This window comes from Macrobrachium nipponense, chromosome 43, assembly GCF_015104395.2.
Source record: "Macrobrachium nipponense isolate FS-2020 chromosome 43, ASM1510439v2, whole genome shotgun sequence".
Taxonomy (NCBI): domain Eukaryota; kingdom Metazoa; phylum Arthropoda; class Malacostraca; order Decapoda; family Palaemonidae; genus Macrobrachium; species Macrobrachium nipponense.
In genome coordinates this window covers 33045747-33060005 of record NC_061104.1, presented here as the reverse complement: position 1 = coordinate 33060005, position 14259 = coordinate 33045747, and the positions used below count along the sequence as shown (strand labels likewise).

General features: G+C 44.6%; 1 protein-coding gene across 1 annotated transcript; it reads right to left on the bottom strand.

Annotated features, from left to right (window-relative positions):
* Nucleotides 1-4446: 4446 nt before the first annotated feature.
* LOC135213634 (zinc finger protein 239-like) lies at nt 4447-13741 on the bottom strand. Its single transcript, XM_064247665.1, has 2 exons — nt 13511-13741; nt 4447-6020 (listed from the first exon to the last, which is right to left on the bottom strand). The coding sequence occupies exon 2, from the start codon at nt 5735-5737 to the stop codon at nt 4589-4591; it is 1149 nt and encodes a 382-aa protein (XP_064103735.1). The 5' UTR covers nt 5738-6020; nt 13511-13741; the 3' UTR covers nt 4447-4588.
* Between the last annotated feature and the right edge of the window lie 518 nt (nt 13742-14259).

Here is a 14259-nt window from a genome sequence, read left to right as displayed (position 1 = left end):
AGCGCAGCAACCACGAGCAGCGGCGGCACGCCCCCCTCTCAGTACGGCGAACGGCACTTTCACAGCGGCTGTAGGCAAGACTGTTACCACGTGAGGCGAGTACACCAGGTGAGGAGGGACGTCGTCACCTGGAGTCGATATCGTTGTCGTGGTCACCACTCCATGGGTGACCGCAGCAGGCCCAGACATAGAACCGCCACCCCTGGACACTAGGCACGCCCTGCAAATCGAAGGACGCCCATACCTCACCAAGGTCCACCCTCGTGGCAGTAGCACCTGCGGAAATAACAGTAGTAGTGATTAGTGGGGGGGGAAGTCCCCTCCCCTCGCGCGTGAGCCCCACACCGAACGAGCGGAAGACCCCGAATACAATTGTACATCGGGACCGAGCGCCCTCCCCCGCGCTCGACGGATCGGGCGAGGAGAAGAACCCAGATAACCTCCCCCCCCGAAGAAGAAGGGCCATCTGTGGGAGCTGAGCGGGGGGGGGGGGATTCTCGTTCCCCACCCCCGCACAGCACCCATGTACCCAACAATAATAATAAGAGCCCGAAAGCAATCGTGCCCTCGGCACCGAATGCAAGGGCATAAGGATCAATTCCCTGACTGAGCGGAACTTGAACCAAAATAAATATTGATGCAATCAATAATAAAATGAATAAAATGAAAAAGAATCTTGCATTACGATTCACTTCACAATGAATAAGGGCTCGGAGCGAGCGCATTTGCGCCCTCGGTACCGAGCGCAAGGGTAAAAGGATCCATTCCCAATTATGAATGGAAACCTTGATCCATAATGAATTGATGCAATCAAAATATATATGAAAATGAAAAAGAATACTGCGCTTGCGATTTCACTTCATACAAAATAAAAAGGGGAAGGATCAATTCCCGGGTAAGAGCGGAAACATTGATCCAAGTAAATAATGCAATCTCAATAAAATATGAAAATGAAAAAGAACTGCACTTGCGATTTCACTTCATTCAAATAAAAAGGGGAAAGGATCAATTTCCGGGTAAGAGCGGAAACTGATCCAAAATGAGTATTGCTACAATCAAAATAAATATATGAAAATGAAAAAGAATACTGTACTTGCGATTCCACTTCCATACAGAATAAGTTTTCGTGCCGAGCGCATTCGCTCGGCAACGAGCATACAGGTCAAAAAAATATAAATGAAAAGGGCACTTACTTACGATTTTCATCTACACATTTCCAACCAAAATATAAGCTCGGAGCGAGCGCTCTCCCGCCCTCGGCACCGAGCATACACAATACGAGGATCATTTCTGGGAAAAATGAATTCCCACACTTACGCCCTTCAGTCCCGGCACTCGGGTAATCGGAGGGCGTGGAGAAACCAAGATCCTTTAATTCACAATTGAATTCAATGGAAATAAAGATGAAATGATTGTACTTACAATTCAGTTTCACTAGATAAATAGAAAAAGAAAAACACAACCATGCGAAAGCAACGACGATGAAGCGGGCAGAGAGCGATGATACACGTCTACACACCAGCAGGCCGAAAGCAAAAGTGATTGTTTACCTTCCAGTCGCGCACGCGCGCGCCTGTCGGACAAGCAGTTAACTACCGAACCCCTTGTTCGAAAGCTTACGACCTATCCAGCTGCCGCTAGTAACCTTCCTATTGCAAAAGGACCGAAGGTTTGTATGCCGTGTCGGAACAACTCTCCTTTCTACCTACCTCACTGACATTCTTGCCATGGCTCTGCCACCATGTAGCCTTTGTCGTACCTTGGATGCCACATGTTGTACATAGTTGTGATGTTTCCTTGTATTTAACTTTAGGATTAATCCCACTTTCAGTTATATTGTATCTAATTTTAAGGTTAATCATAAGTTACAGTATTTACTCTTAAGTTTTCAGTACACTTGTTACTAGTTTGTAATTTATTTTTAGATTATACTAATTAACCTTAATTGTTTTTCATTTTTCCTACAATATTCTTTTGTACTCCATTGTTCCAAGCTTTGTGGCCATTTCTCTGGTACTATTTCATGTAGCGACATGGGCTGAGCCCAGAAAAGGGATTTTGACGAAAGAAAAATCTATTTCTGGGCAAGGGCCCGTGTCGCCCAGTGAAATCCCACCCTTCTCTTGTAACCCCCCCTTCTTTGGCCCAAGCTTGGGTGCTAACTCCAAGGATGCCGTCAGAGGCGCTAGTAATAACGGTAGCGGGGAATGGGCCTTGGATCGGCTCCTCTCTGGTGGAGGGATTTTGAAGAAGGATGAATCTAAATGGAAAAAGACCCCTGGTAGTGGTTTCACTCACCCAAGAAACCATACCGACACCTTTATATAAGGTGAGCGAGCCAGAATATTCTGGCATTTCCATTTTAGCTTTTTTCTCTGGTATGTTAGCATTAATTTACCTTAGAAATGTGCTAAAGGGACATTTCACTGGGCGACACGGGCCCTTGCCCCGAAATAGATTTTTCCTTCGTCAAAATCCCTTAATTGGAACCCGAGGGAGAGGGGGCTACAATAAACATAACATCACCCAGTGGCACTCCTAATACTTTCATCAACAAATCAATGGAAGTAAAGGAAGGAGTCACAGGAACACCAGAATTAGCATCATGAAGAGCAATTGAGGAAGAGGGAGCAGCCAAATCGTCCAGACGAGGTGAAGAAAACCCCTCCCAAGAAGGAAGATTCAAAACTCTGCGATCTTTCCTCTTCCTATAAAACACCCTCCACTGTGACTTTGGCCAGACACGACATTCCAGGCAGGGATTAGTCACTGTACAAAAATTCACTCGGCACCTACTGCAAGTCGTATACGGATCCGTAGCCACAGACACCAAAAACCTTGAGCACAGAAAACCCTGAATGCCCAGGTACATGCATTGACAAGGCCATGAAGACTCAGAGGAAGCCATAATAACAAAAACACACACAAAACACACTGATAGACAGAACACGGGCACAAACAACCAGCTTGGAAGGAGAGCAAAGCGTAAGCGACTATGTACTCCCCTAGGCGGTTTAGGAAAGACTGAAGCATCACAAGGTCAAATGTGTGGTCTCTGACCAGCTTTCACCTCGTATGCGCAGGTGTTACCAGATCTCATAGATTCCTTGCTTTACAATCTTTGACTGTTTTAACCAGTTACCAGCTGGTGCTTGGAAAGTAATCCTATTGTTAAGACTGAAGGTTTGTTCCACATATGAACAACTATTTGAAACAGCCAAATCTTAAAAAGAGGTTGTGGAAATGTTTAGAAGGTCAAAGAGGGGAATGGAGAGGAAATGACTGAAAATTAGCCCAAGCAAAACAAAGCCACAAGTAACTAGTAAAGATATGAATTAAAACATACAATCAGGAAAGTGCCCATGTGGCTGCTGAGGGAAAGTTTGAAGGTGATTTCAGTACTGTGTAACAAACAAAATATAGTAACCAGAGTCACGATTACTGGTGCTCAGGATTGTAAAAGCTACATACAAGGAGTAAAAGATCCAGATAGTATATAAGAAGAGCAAATGGGAAGACAGGGAAGTGGAGAACTATGTTCTAGTATATGAGCAGGTCTAGAAGTAAAGCATTCTGTTAGTCTGGGGAGCATGAATTAAGATGCCAGTAAGAAAAAGAAGCTAAAGCCTTAATAGAAATGAAAAAGATAAGTAGGCTACTAGTAAATAAGATTATTCCATTGGTAGAGTGGGAAAAGACTTATGTTGCCTATACAAGCCCGTACTACTATATGAATTGGGAATATAGGCACTTACATAGAAAAGAAATTCTGAAATGTTGTGACCATAAAAAGTTAATATTATTGGCCAGAGTGTAATGGAAATGTCATACTGTATCATTCATACGGGCACAGAGGAGAAATATAGTCAGCAAAGGATGGAAAGTAGATTGAGATCTCCAAGACTGAGATGGTTAGGGTATGTGATAAGAAAGAACAAGGCACAGTTGGTCATAAAATTAGTAGGTACAGAAGTAGCAGGGCAAAGACCTATTAGAAGGCTAAAGGGAAATTGTGGAAAACAGGCACAAGCAGTCCCCAGTTATCGGCGGGGGTTCAGTTCTTGGCGGGGTGCTGATAAGCGAAAACCACCAATAACTGAAACTCAGTGATTTATGGCGCTGAGTTTCAGCTAATGGCACCTCTTAGATATATTACGGTGCCACAGCTCTATTATTGGCACCTTATGGCGCAGATAACCAAAACTCGGCCCGTTATGGCACCATAAATAGCTGATTTCGTTACACTAGACAAGTGCCATAAAACCGGATCGCCATTAACCGAGTCCACCGATAACCGGGGACTGCCTGTATAGAGTGAGGACCTAAACCTGGTGGGAGTATAGGCAGAATGGGTACCACACAGGCAAAAGAGGAGAGGCAGAATGGGTACCAGATAGGCAAAGGAGGAGAAAATTCATTTCAACTTAAAGCCAATTAAATGAAAGCCAAAGTAAAAACATTTATTATGAAGATAATGGTGTTAACCTGATAACTAGTATCATACAATACTTTACAAAATCTATGTTGTTTCTCTCAAGTGACTTCTTTTATGATCTTTCAAAGCTGCCCTTTTGATGAAAGTTATTCGTCACTCTTTGCAAGGGAATTCCTTCCCTCCAGTGTGAACTCTCAAGTGAAGTTTAAGGGCTGCACTGTACATAAATTTTTCACTGCAAACACTGCACACAAATGGTCGTTCCCCTGTATGAATTCGCATGTGAACCTTCAAATTACTTTTCTGTGTACAAGCCTTCCCACAGTCTCCACATATGAAAGGCTTCTCTCCTGTGTGAGTACGTATGTGATCTCTCAGGGTACCATTTTCAATGAATGCCTTTCCACAATATTTACACACATACGGTCTCTCTCCTGTGTGGCTCCTCATGTGAAGAGCAAGAGAGGCACTGTGAGAAAATGCCTGCCTGCACTGGATGCATACATATGGTCTCTCTCCTGTGTGAATCCTCATGTGAATTTTCAGGTTACGGTTTTCAGAAAATGCTTTCCCACATTCTTCACAAATGAAAGGTCGCACACCTGTATGATAACTCATATGAGTCCTAAGCATTCTTGTATGGTTAAATGCCATTCCACATAACTTACACTTATAGGGTTTCTCTCCTGTGTGAGTTCTTAGGTGACTCATGAGATGGCCATTTTGGCGAAATGTCCTGCCACATTTCTCACAAACGTATGGTTTTTCTCCACTGTGAGTTTGCACATGAGCATTTAATCTTTCTCTGGTATGAAATGTTTTCCCACAATTTTCGCAAAGGAATGATTTCTCTCTTGTATGAATCATCATGTGACGACTGAGAGATGAACGTAAAGTAAATGTCTTATTGCAATGCCTGCATACAAATGGTGTCTCTTCTGTGTGAGTTCTTACGTGATTTTTTAGCCCGTCTTTCCGTTGAAAAGATTTCCCACAGTCCTTGCATGTGTTTAGTCTTTCTCTTGAACTTATATCAAGTTGTTTTTCATTTATTTTCTTAGCACACACTTCCCATGTGTCTAACACAAAGTCATCATGGTCTTCTATCTCTATTTTCACCTTTTCTACATCTGTTAGAACATGTCCAGATAGTTCTGTCTCATCCTTAACTGGTACAAAATGGTAAAAAATGTCACTGTTTTGATTATTATGATCTACATCTTTTTCTTGTTTGATATTTGGTAAACATAACAATGGATAATCACTTTTTTTGTTTGCAGCAGAATTGATTTTAGAATTCATTTTCAAACTTGATTACTATATTTATTTTCAAGCACACAGTTACAGAAAAGTCTGGCAAAACTTCTAAATCCTTGATCACAGTTGTAAAAGGACATACGCGCATCATCTCAAGTTTCTCAGTAAATTACACTAACATTAAGACTCCAACTATGGTGGAAGATAATCAGCCAAAATTCTCTAATGTTTGGTGTGGTGATGTCAAGAATCAATCTAGAGTTGGCCTTAATAATTCTTCAAAGCTCTGTAGTTTTTATTCTCCCTCTTCTTGGTAGTCATCCTGAAACTGTATATACACTGTATTACTGTATTAATAGTACTGGAGCATTACTCTATTAGTCTAATGTGATCTACCACTGATTAAAGCAATCAATGTTTGTAGGACAAATTTCTCAAGAGGAAGCATTCACTGCTTTGAAAATTTTTTTTAAATTTGAATGAAGTTAACAACATGCACAGATTTGAATTATTTCTAAAAAAACATCCACACCAAAATAAAAAATCCTTAATACTTATTCCATGATAAGTGAAAATGAAGTTTTTATACATGCAACTTACCCGGCAGATATATACTTAGCTATAGACTCCGTCGTCCCGACAGAATTCAAAACTCGCGGCACACGCTACAGGTACGTCAGGTGATCTACCATTCCCGCCGTTGGGTGGCGGAATCCAGACCATTCCCGTTTTCTGAGTCAGATTTTCTCTGTCGCTGAGGCCGGCAACAACTGTTGTTTGGTCTCTCCTGACTGGAATTCTGCTCATTTTCCAAGAATTGGTTGGACTCATTTGGTGAAGTACTCTTGTTTGTTCTCGGGATTAGTATACGCTTATTTTGGACTGGATTAGGACTTGGATTTGGTTTTTTCTATTAATATGGCTGAAGTTAAGGTAACACCTAAGTTTAGGGTGTGTGCAAGGGACGAATGCAGAACTAGGTTGTTTAAAGCAGAGGTAGATCCTCATACACTTTGTATTAAATGTAGAGGTTCTGAATGTGCATTTGATAGAACTTGTGCTGAATGTGAAGGGCTTACGGAACAAGGATGGAAGGATTTAGCTTCTTATATTAAGAAAAGAGAGAAGGATAGAGCTAGGAAAGCTTCAGCTAGAAGCTCGAGTAGATCCTGTTCTTTTGAGCCTGAATTAGAAACTAACAAGCTAGATGATGTTTCTCCCATAACCTCAGCCCCTTCTCCCTGCGTTGAATCTAAGGATTCATTTTCAGAAATGGAAAGAATGAGATCCTCGATCAGGGAGCTTCAGGATCAGCTTAAAGCTATGGAAACACAAGGTAAGAGTGTCAGTGAATACAGTGACCCCAGTGCAGTGGAGGGGGCGTCTGATCGGCTCCGCATTGCTCCTAGGCCTAGACCGCTTCCAAACTCCCAGGACCAGGGGAGGAGGAATGTCAAAAGCCGCAGGGAGGATGTGGAGCATCCCCACGATCAGGCGTCCCCTTCGGCAGATCCTGAAGTAACGACCCAGGCTGCCTTGATAGCCGTAGAAAAGGTATCCTGGAAGAGTGTTTTTCTGCGTCGGACTCCTCCTCGTCTAGGCGTGGATGGAGCTCTGCTTCGAAGTCTCGTCCGCTGAAGAGATCGTGGGTTGCGCCGAAAGGAGACGCTTTTGATTCGAGCCCTGAGCGCTTTCCAGAGAATTTTCCTTCGAGTAGTAAGAAGGCGAGAAGACCGTCTCCAGCGCCTCAAGACCCGACTAAACTTTTCCTGCTTAATCTACAGGAACAAATTTCCTCCCTGGTAGGCGCTCTACATACGGATTCGTCTCGAAGGAAAGACTCCTCCCTTTCAGTGAAGAGATCGAAGTTTTCTTCTCCTGGTAGAAGAGAGGTTTCTCACTCTAGCAGGCGCTCGTCACCTGAGAGACTCTCTCGTTCTCCCTTTAAGCGATCCTCTCCTTTGTATAGGAAGAAAGTTCCCAGCGGTAGCCGCTCGCAGAGTAAACGATCAGCTACGTCTTTTCGGAGAGGTCAGGAGTCGGACTCCTCTACTGAGGATCAGGATAGGCGTCAAGAGCCTAAGAAGCAGGAGTTTTTCAAACGCCAGGAGTTGACAGAGCCTAGTAGGCGCCAAGAATATAGCAGGCGTATAGAGCCTACCAGACGCCAGGAGTCTAGTGAGAGGCGTCAAGAGCCTACCAGGAGTCACGACAAGCGCCAGGAGTCAAGCAGGCGCCAGGAATCAAGCAGGTTTCAGGAGTCGAGCAGGCGTCAGGAGTCAAGTAGGCGCCAGGAGTCTAGCAGACGCCAGGAGTCGAGCAGGCGCCAGGAGTCGAGCAGGCGTCAGGAGTCGAGCAGGCGCCAGGAACCTTGTAGGAGCTTAGGTCGGAGTAAGACCCCTTCGCACTTTATGAGTTCTTCTGAGAGTAGGAGCCCTTCACCTGGTAGGAAACAGGTTCCTGAGAGGAGATCTCATGCGTTTACGAGCTCTATTGCGCCTTGTAGTAGCAAGAATTTGTCGCATGGGCGACGTTCTTCTTCTTTTGACAGAAGTCCCTCGACTACTAAGAACCGCTCTTCTCCGAAAGGATCTCCTACAGCCGGAGACTTAGAAGAAGTCTCGGATGAAGAATTACCAGTGGATGTAGTAGTCTCTGATTATAAGAGATTGTCTTTGTTGTTGTTGCAGGAGTTCGGAGATAAGCTTCAACCAGCGGATCCGCCCTCTCCAGGATCTGAAATTATCCAGCACGAAGTCTCCAAAAGCATCCTCATTTGTAAAAATGCGTCCAGCCCTTAGTATGAAAAAAGCATTCAAAGGCTTTGGAGAATGGCTTAAGAATAAAAAAGAGGTTGGCAAGACTGTTTTTTCATGCAATCCTTCAAAGTTGACGGGCAAACCTGGAAGATGGTACGATACCCAGGAACCTATGGGCTTAGGACTGCCTTCATCTGCAGACGCAGATTACGCTTCCTTAGTAGATTCGTCAAGGAGGCGCGCTCTACTATCAGCAAAAGCTACATGGGGGATGTGTGAACTGGACCATCTCCTAAAGGGACTCTTCAGGACACTCGAGGTATTCAATTTTATGGACTGGGCTTTGGGAGCCCTTGCGAAGAGAGCCCAAGATCCCGAATTTGTCACTATGGAGGGATTAATTAAGTTATTATCTTGTCTGGACAGAGCGGTGATGGACGGTTCGGTGGAAGTGGCTGCCCTTTTTGGATCGGGAGTTTTGAAAAAGAGAGCAGTGTACGGTTCTTTCCTGTCCAAGTCAGTATCTCCTCTACAGAGGTCGACCTTACTATATTCGCCACTTTCTAACCACCTTTTCCCACAGGACACGGTGAGGGATATAGCAAAATCCTTAGCTGGTAAAGCTACACAGGATCTACTGACACAGTCAGCAAAGAGGTTCAAGCCTGCTGTTCCTTTTCAAAAGAAGGATAAAACACCTTTTCAGCAGCCCTTTCGAGGAGCCTCTTCCTCCTCAAGAACCCCTTTTAGAGGTAGAAGACCGGACACCAGAGGAAGACCTTCCAGGAGACCAGCCGGGAAGGCAAAATGAAGAAGAAGTCCTCCAGATAGCGGTAGGCGCCAGACTTTCGAACTTTGCCAGAGTCTGGGCGAAGAGAGGGGCGGACAGCTGGACCCTCTCTATCCTCGAGAGAGGATACCTCATCCCCTTCAGGGAATATCCTCCCTTAACAAGAACTCCAAGGGAGTTAACAGCGAGATACAAAGATCCTGTCAAGAGTCAAGCTCTCCTGCAGGCAGTAGAACTTATGTTGCAGAAGAGGGCAATAGAACCGGTTCAAGATCTCCATTCACCAGGTTTCTACAACCGTCTATTCCTGGTACCAAAAGCCTCGGGCGGGTGGAGGCCGGTTTTGGACGTAAGTGCGCTGAACGTCTTTGTGATCAAGAAGAAGTTCTCGATGGAGACTTCTTCCTCTGTACTTTCTGCTCTTCGTCCAGGGGACTGGATGGTATCCCTGGACCTTCAAGATGCATATTTCCATGTGCCAATTCATCCGGCATCAAGGAAATACCTCAGATTCATGTCACAGGGAAGAGTTTTTCAATTTCGAGCGCTTTGCTTCGGACTGGCGACGGCCCCTCAAGTCTTCACGGGTGTCCTAAGGAATGTGGCGCATTGGCTACATTTAGAAGGAATCAGGATCTCGATGTATTTGGACGACTGGCTAATACGAGCAAAGTCGAAGGATCAGTGTCTGGAGGACCTTTCGGTAACATTAAAGATGACGCAGTCACTGGGACTCCTAGTCAACCTCGAGAAGTCCCAGCTGGATCCCCAGCAGAACATAGTTTATCTGGGGATTCAGATGGATTCTCTGGGTTTTCTAGCGTCTCCATCAACAGAGAGAATAGAACGCTGCCTTACAAAGGTGTCAGTGTTTCTAGGGAAAGAGCATTGCTCCGCGAGGGAATGGATGAGTTTGCTGGGAACCATATCCTCGTTGGAGCAGTTCGTTTCCCTAGGGAGACTGCACCTAAGACCCCTTCAGTATTATCTGAAGGAGAACTGGGATCAGAGTTCCCAGGACCTCGAAGAATCATTCAGGATCACGGACAAGATCAAGCAAAATCTTCGGTGGTGGTTAGACCCGAAGAAACTCGGTCAAGGAATATCCTTACACATAAAGAGCCCTCTCCGAGCGTTGTTTGCAGACGCGTCGGACATAGGGTGGGGAGCAACGTTGGGTTCGGAAGAAGTGTCAGGAACCTGGGAAGGAGCTCAGGTGTCCTGGCACATAAACAAAAAAGAGTTGAAAGCCATTCACTTAGCTCTCGTGCACTTTCAAAAACAGATCTCAGGATCGATCATTCAGGTCAATTCCGACAACACGACAGCCCTAGCGTATATCAGGAAGCAAGGGGGAACCCATTCATTCTCCCTTTACGAGACAGCGAGGGAGTTGTTGCTTTGGGCGCAAGAGAAACAGATCTCTCTGCTAACGAGATTTATTCAGGGAGAGAGAAATGTTCGAGCGGATCTGCTAAGCAGAAGAAACCAAGTACTTCCCACCGAATGGACTCTCAACCCTCAAGTTTGCGATCAGTTATGGGGGTTATGGGGGGGGGATGGGGAAGGCCGAAACATAGACTTGTTCGCAACCAACTGGAACAAGAGGTTGGAGAATTATTGCTCCCCGATCGCAGATCCAAGAGCAATAGCGATAGACGGCCTCCTCATGGATTGGAAGGGAATAGACGGGTACGCTTTTCCCCCCTTCAAACTAGTAGGGGAAGTGATAAGGAAGTTCGCCTCCTCAGAGGGAACAAAATTGACTTTGATCGCCCCCTTTTGGCCAGCCCTAGATTGGGTGACAGAGTTGCTGGAGTGGATGGTGGATCTTCCCAGATCGCTCCCACTAAGGAACGATCTTCTCAAACAACCCCACTTCGACAGGTATCACAAAATAAAACCTCCCCGCTCTAAGTCTGACTGCCTTCAGACTATCGAAGGACTCATTAGAGCGAGGGGGTTTTCTCGAGAAGCTTCAAAAGCAATCGCAAGAGCCAGGAGACCATCCACATTACGGGTGTACCAGTCGAAGTGGGAGGTGTTTAGAAGATGGTGCAGGACGCATAAGGTATCCTCTTCCAGTACCTCTATAACCGACATTGCGAATTTTCTTCTTTACCTTAGAAGAAAGTGTGGCCTAGCTGTATCTACGATCAAGGGGTATAGAAGTATGCTGGCCTCGGTTTTTAGGCATAGGGGTCTGGATGTGTCGGACAATAAGGACCTACATGATCTTATTAGGTCTTTCGAGACTCAAAAAAGTCAGAATATAAGAATCCCAGTTTGGAAACTTGGATATAGTGCTTCATTATCTTATGTCTGAAAAATTCGTACCTGCCAATAATTCTTCTTTTAGAGATTAGACAAGGAAGTCTCTATTCCTGTTCGCCTTAGCCACGGCAAAAAGGGTGAGTGAGCTTCAAGCGTTAGGAGGCAGAGTGGGTTTTAAGAAGGAGGCCTGCAAATTTGCTCTTAAACCTCTCTTCTTAGCCAAAAACGAAAACCCATCAAAACGTGGCCTAGAAGCTTCGAAGTGAAAGCACTCTCTTCTCTTACGGGGGAAGAACAGGAGAAGACCCTTTGTCCAGTAAGAGCGCTAAAATTTTATTTACAAAGAAAGTCTCTTTTGGGAGGTACGCAAGAAAGTCTTTGGTGTTCGGTCAAGGATCCGACAAGACCGATTTCAAAAAACGCCCTTACGTTTTCATTAAAGACATTATTAAGGAAGCGCATCTTAATGTGGTGAAGAACAAGTTAAGCTCCTCAGAGTGAAAGCACACGAAGTGAGGGCCATAGCAACCTCAATGGCTTTTCATAAAACGTGGTCCCTTCAAGCCCTAAATAGAGTCCACGTATTGGAAGTGTAACTGTGGTTCGTCCTCTCATTATCTAAGGGATGTGAGAGTTACTTATGAGAAGTGCTTTTCACTGGGAGCGTATGTTTCCGCAGATTTAGTGCTGGGAGGAGGAGCTGAGGTTAATCCTAATTAGTTTAGTTTATGTAATTTTAACATTATGGTGTTTGTTTTTATGGTTGACTGGAAGAGGGTATAGGTAATAACAACCTTTCAGTTCCTAAGATTTAACATGGTTTAGGAAGGTCAGGTGGTGGTCTGGATTAACCTTTTGGTCTCCTCGTTGTGCATTAATGTAAATCCTAAAGCTCTGTCATGTAACGAGTGGGGCTAGCCCCCATTGATAAGATACAGGTCAGGCTCTGCCATGTAAGTGGGTAAGCCCCATTGGTACGATCCATGCAGGTTCTGTCGCGTAAGCGGGCTAGCACCCATTGACATGATCCAGAAGGGCTGTTCGGTCATAGGTTGTTTACCTCGCTGAAGCTCTTGAGGCATGCAGACTAAATGACAGTAATCATGAAGTCTTCTGCCCAAACAGGTAAGAACCAAGGATTGATATCCTACAATTGTTGTTTCCCGTTATTAAAATTTTTTATTTTTGTATGTATATAGCTGTCTCTTACCCTCCACCAAGGGTGTCAATCAGCTAAGTATATATCTGCCGGGTAAGTTGCATGTATAAAAATGATATTGTTAAGATACAATGAAGTTTTATACATACTTACCTGGCAGATATATACGATTAAGGGCCCACCCAGCCTCCCCTCAGGAGACAGGTGGAAGAGAAAATCTGGCTCAGAAAACGGGAATGGTCTGGATTCCGCCACCCAGCGGCGGGAATGGTAGATCACCTGACCTACCTGTAGCGTGTGCCGCGAGTTTTGAATTCTGTCGGGACGACAGAGTCTATAGCTAAGTATATATCTGCCAGGTAAGTATGTATAAAACTTCAATGTATCTTAACAATATCATTTTTATAATAAAACTAATATTGCAATACTTACCTGAACACCTGAATTAGCCCTGGTCACTGACCAGCCCGAACTATATCCCCACAGGCTTACCCATAATTGGGTAAATTTTAACTGCAGGTAAACACTGTCTACTGTGTTACCTATACCACCGTTGGCAACTGCTGCCAGAACCGGCAGGTAGAGCACTCCCCATCCAATTGCAACAATCACTATTCATTGAAGAGGGGAGGAGGGGGGAATCATTCAAGTGTTCAGGTAAGTATTACAATATTAGTTTTATTATGAAAACTTCATATTGCAATACACTCCTTGAACACCTGAATAGCCTGATTAACATTTAATTGGAGGTGGGATCAATCTTATCCAGTCCGAACCCCTCCACAGAACATATGCAGGTAACTAAGTTCCACCCACAATATATAAAGTAAACTCACCTATTTGTTCAATTCGTTAGATGATATTGCAACCGGAGAGAGTACCTCACATCAGTCTTGTAGTCAGGTCTCGTCTCTGTCAAGCTGACCTCCAATGTGGAATTCAATACCTCGCATGTATAGAGGGGAATTGAAGCCTCCCATGTGGCTGTCTAGCCCCTCATGTATGCAGGAGGAGCTGCATGAGCAGGTCCTTTGGGTTCTCCGCTGATCACTGCAAATGAAGAGTGCACACGAGGAATCAACACACCTGTCAAGCCATGCAATATGCCTACCTATCTTGTAAACATAAAAGACACTTAGGGGGAAAACTTACTCAAAGAAAAAACTAGATCTAAAATAAAAACCCACCACCTGAACACCTAACCTTAAATGCGAGAAAATTACCACACCACCGTATTGGCCGTAACAAAAGGGTCTAGCGTGTAACCCTCCACCGAGGAAAATTGAATGTCTTTCAGATAGAAAGACATAAATACCAACACCAACTTCTAGGTTGCCGCTTCCAAAATAGCTGATACAGAGAAATTCCTCTTGGGCGTGTCTCCCCACTGCCCAACCGTAAGATGAGTTAAGGGTAGCCTGGGAAATAACTCCCTACAATAAGAAGCTAATGGCGTTCTTTGAAATAGTCTTGGAAGAAATTTTCGGAGAAATGAACAAGGTCCGTGGATGCGGCAAGAGCCTAGCTGTGCGGGACAAATATACTTTTAGAGCTCAAACCGGACATAGGCACATTTCCAAGTCAT